Raw genomic sequence first — 3,665 nt, 5'->3', positions numbered from 1 at the left:
AATACATTTTATTATAAAATAAAATTATATATTTAAATTTTTTCAGCCTTTCCTTTTAAATACATTATGAAACATAAATTAAACATTCACACACATATAAGAAATGAATACTTTTGGGTGTGTTTGCTAATTTTAAGTGTGTAAGAAAAAAACCATGAATGTTGTTTTAGGCAGATGGTTGTGTCTATGTTTGTCACTGTACTTTGTGTGCAACATTACATCTAATCTCATTATTACTTCAATTGCAAGATGAAAGGAACAGAATTCAGAAAGTGAACATCCTTAGACTTACACAGTCAGGAAGGAGCAGAGTTGGGCTTTGAGCCTAGGTTTCCTCTCTTAAGAGTTTTGCCTCAGTAGTGAAGCTTTGTGGTCCGCTGTGGCCTGTAACGTAGACTTATTGTACAAAGAGAATAAACATGGATCCTGCACTGTTTATGTGAGCAGTTGAGACTGACTCGGCCTGGCAGACCATGCTGCTTCCAAATGAGAATATTGTGGCACATAGCTATAGTGCTTAGAAGACTGTAAGCTGACAACACCCCCGTCCCCTCCCTGCCTCCCTCCCTCCCTTCTACCCTCCTTCCCCTTCCTCTTCCTTCCTTCCTTCCTTCCTTCCTTCCTTCCTTCCTTCCTTCCTTCCTTCCTTCCTTCCTTTCCCCCCCCTCTCTTTCTCTTTCTTTCTTTCTTTCTTTCTTTCTTTCTTTCTTTCTTTCTTTCTTTCTTTCTCTTCTTTCTTTCTTTCTTTCTTCCTATCTTTTAAAGATTTATTTTTTATTTTATGTATATGAGTACACTGTAGCTGTCTTCAGATATACCAGGAGAGGGTATTGGGTCCCATTACAGATGGTTGTGAGCCACCAAGTGGTTGCTGAGAATTGAATTTAGGAACTTTGGAAAACAGCCAGTGGTGCTCTTCAACACTGAGCGGTCTCTCCAGTCCCTGACAGCACACTTTCTTAAAGAAAATCTGGCAGTGATTATGAACAGTCTAGAGTGTTTAGGAATCTTTTGATCTGACAAGTCTCCCTTTAAAAAATATTTTTTTGTAAAGTATTTAAAAAATTGTGTGTTCTGTATAAAATGAATTGCAGAGCACTTTGCTAGAGAAATACTATAGAAACTAGTTAAATATCTACATAAGAGATTGATTAATTATGAATGGAATTCAGTATAAGTTATTAGTAATGGTTTGTTTACTAAAATGATGGTTTGGATACTGTTGACACAGATAATTCATAATGTATTGTTTGAATGGTAAAAGTATCAAGATATGCAAATATTTACATATAGTGCAGGTGTATGTTTCAGAGGAGGGGGACATGAAATGTTAACAGTGGGCCAACAAGATAGCTGAGCAAGTGAAGGTGTACTTACCATCAAGGTGACCTGAGTCCAATTCCTAGGACCACATGGTGGAAGGAGAGAACTACCCCCAACTACTTCCCTACCTACCTTTTTTACACACATGCGCGCACGCACACACACACACACCCACACACACACACACACACACACACACACACACACACGGGGGTGGGGTGGGGTTGGGGATATTTTAACTGAGGTTCCCTATAAATTGTGAGAATATGGATTTTTATTTGCTTTGTCTAGCTATATTTCTTGCTTTTAATTTTAAAAGTTAAAAATTATAACTAACTATGAGTCATATGAAAGGCCAACACCATCCATGGATTGATAGGATAATTAAACATCATGTCCTAAACCCTGCAGTGTTACTGTAATGTGGTTTCAGTATTCTTAGTGAATTCTAATTTGAAGTTAACTATAATCTTTTTGTTGCAGCTTGTATATGAATTTTTCATACGATTTTTGGAAAGCCAAGAATTCCAACCCAGCATTGCCAAAAAATACATAGATCAGAAATTTGTATTACAGGTAAGCAATTTTTTGGTGATTGTATGCATGTAATTTACTTACTAACTCTTTATCCCATTTTCTTGGATATTGTTAAAAACAACAGAAATCTTGCTGATGAGATTGTGTTGCCTCCTAAGTAAATGTTTATGTGAGGTAGTTTCTGTTATTACCCATTAAAAGTGACTATACCTTTAAAATTTATTTGTGGTAGAATTTAGTTCCATGCTAAACATCAGGAATGCCTATTCCTAAGTCTTTCTAAGTTTTCTTTTTTAAAAGTTTGATTATAGAATTTCATTTATATGAGCAGTGTGTACAAACCTTTAAAAATTACATTTATTTACTTTGTGTGTAAGTGTATTTGTATGGGCATGTGCATGTCACAACTCTAGTGGAGAGGTCAAAGGCCAACTCCTCTGGAGTCATTTCCCTCTTTGCCTTGTGGGTTCTGTGATTTGAACTCAGCTCATCAGGCTTGGCAACAAGTAAAGGCAACAAGTGCCTTTACTGCTAAGCTATCGTTCAGGTCCAGTGTGTTAATCTTTATGTTGCTTTAAAACTTACTATCTGAGGATGGTTTCTTAAAGCACTTAAGGACAGATCTATAAAAAATGAGCTGACATGCTCGTGGGTACAGAGCACAGGTAATCAAAGTGTGAGGACTGTAGCTGTCACTGCTGGGAAATGGCTCAATTTAACACTTTAACATTTTCTTGCAGAGATTAATTCTAGCCTATCTATTTGGAGGTATCCTAGATTATCTGTTTTTCCTGGTTTCTCATCTTACATCTTGAAAGTGTTGACTACACATCTTCCTTTCTGCCCGAGATTTAGGATAGTTTGCTGAAACTGAACTTTAATGAGTACCTCCTTGTTCCTGTTGTATTTACCCATGTATACACTGGACACTAGAGTATACAGTATTCATGTATACACTGTGATATCATACAGTGTACAGTGGATACTAAAGTGGAGAGTGCTGTATGCACTGCTGTTCCTTTGATTGACGTATGGGATGCCTCATTTAGGGAAGAAAATACCTATCTCCCACTGAGATGTTCATATAAGCAGAACTTAAGAAAAATACAATTATGGCAGATATCTGATCTCATATGCCTTTACAGGGTAAAAGGCACTAACTTTCATAGTGAGCTCATGTCCTGCCCTAATTAGATTAAATTCAGAATTCAGGATATCCTAATTGAGCCACAGCCAATATTTTGTTCAAAGTGTAGCAGGATCATAGAATCCAATCCGACAGAGTACCAGGAGCAGGCAGGCTCCTGAAAGCTGAGGCTCTATGGCTACTCCTGGCTGCTCTGAGATTCCAGCTGGGGGCAGGGAAGGAGAGTGAGTCATCACTCTAAAAATGTGGGGTTCTTTAGTGCTTGTACCCCTCTTTCTCTGGGTACACAGGCAGGCTACCGAGTTTTGCTGAGCACATAGAATCCACTGGCATGGCATGGGTGTGTCCTGTGCATTGACTTACAGCTGTTCTTGTTCGTTCTCTATTGTGGTTTGAGTCCTCAATTCTTTCAACCTTTTCTCATTTGTGAAAGTTTGAAATCCTTCCGTAGATTATAGAAGTCCTTTTGTCTTCAAGTATGAAATATACCTGTGAACACTGTGTGTAATGCTTGATCAGCCAGTTTAGCTTGATGTTCCATTTCCTTGTGTAACTCTGGTTTCCTTTCCTTTCCTTCTTTCCTTTCCTTTCTTTCCCTTTCCCTTTCCCTTCCTCCTTCCTTCCTTCCTTCCTTCTTTCCTCCCTCTCTCCCTCCCTC

General features: G+C 38.2%; 1 protein-coding gene across 3 annotated transcripts in view; it reads left to right on the top strand.

The window, feature by feature from the left end:
• Window positions 1-3,665, top strand: part of Ppp2r5e (protein phosphatase 2 regulatory subunit B'epsilon) — a 159,589-nt gene that overhangs the window by 125,639 nt on the left and 30,285 nt on the right. For all 3 annotated transcript variants that reach the window (XM_031356244.1, XM_031356242.1, XM_031356243.1), the window contains one exon: window positions 1,807-1,899. In XM_031356244.1, coding sequence (XP_031212104.1) covers window positions 1,807-1,899 — 93 coding nt within the window. The remainder of the gene's footprint in view (window positions 1-1,806; window positions 1,900-3,665) is intronic.

Source organism: Mastomys coucha, unplaced genomic scaffold, assembly GCF_008632895.1.
Source record: "Mastomys coucha isolate ucsf_1 unplaced genomic scaffold, UCSF_Mcou_1 pScaffold6, whole genome shotgun sequence".
Classification (NCBI taxonomy): domain Eukaryota; kingdom Metazoa; phylum Chordata; class Mammalia; order Rodentia; family Muridae; genus Mastomys; species Mastomys coucha.
The sequence above is the reverse complement of the archived record's forward strand: the minus strand, read 5'-3'. Positions and strand labels throughout refer to the sequence as shown.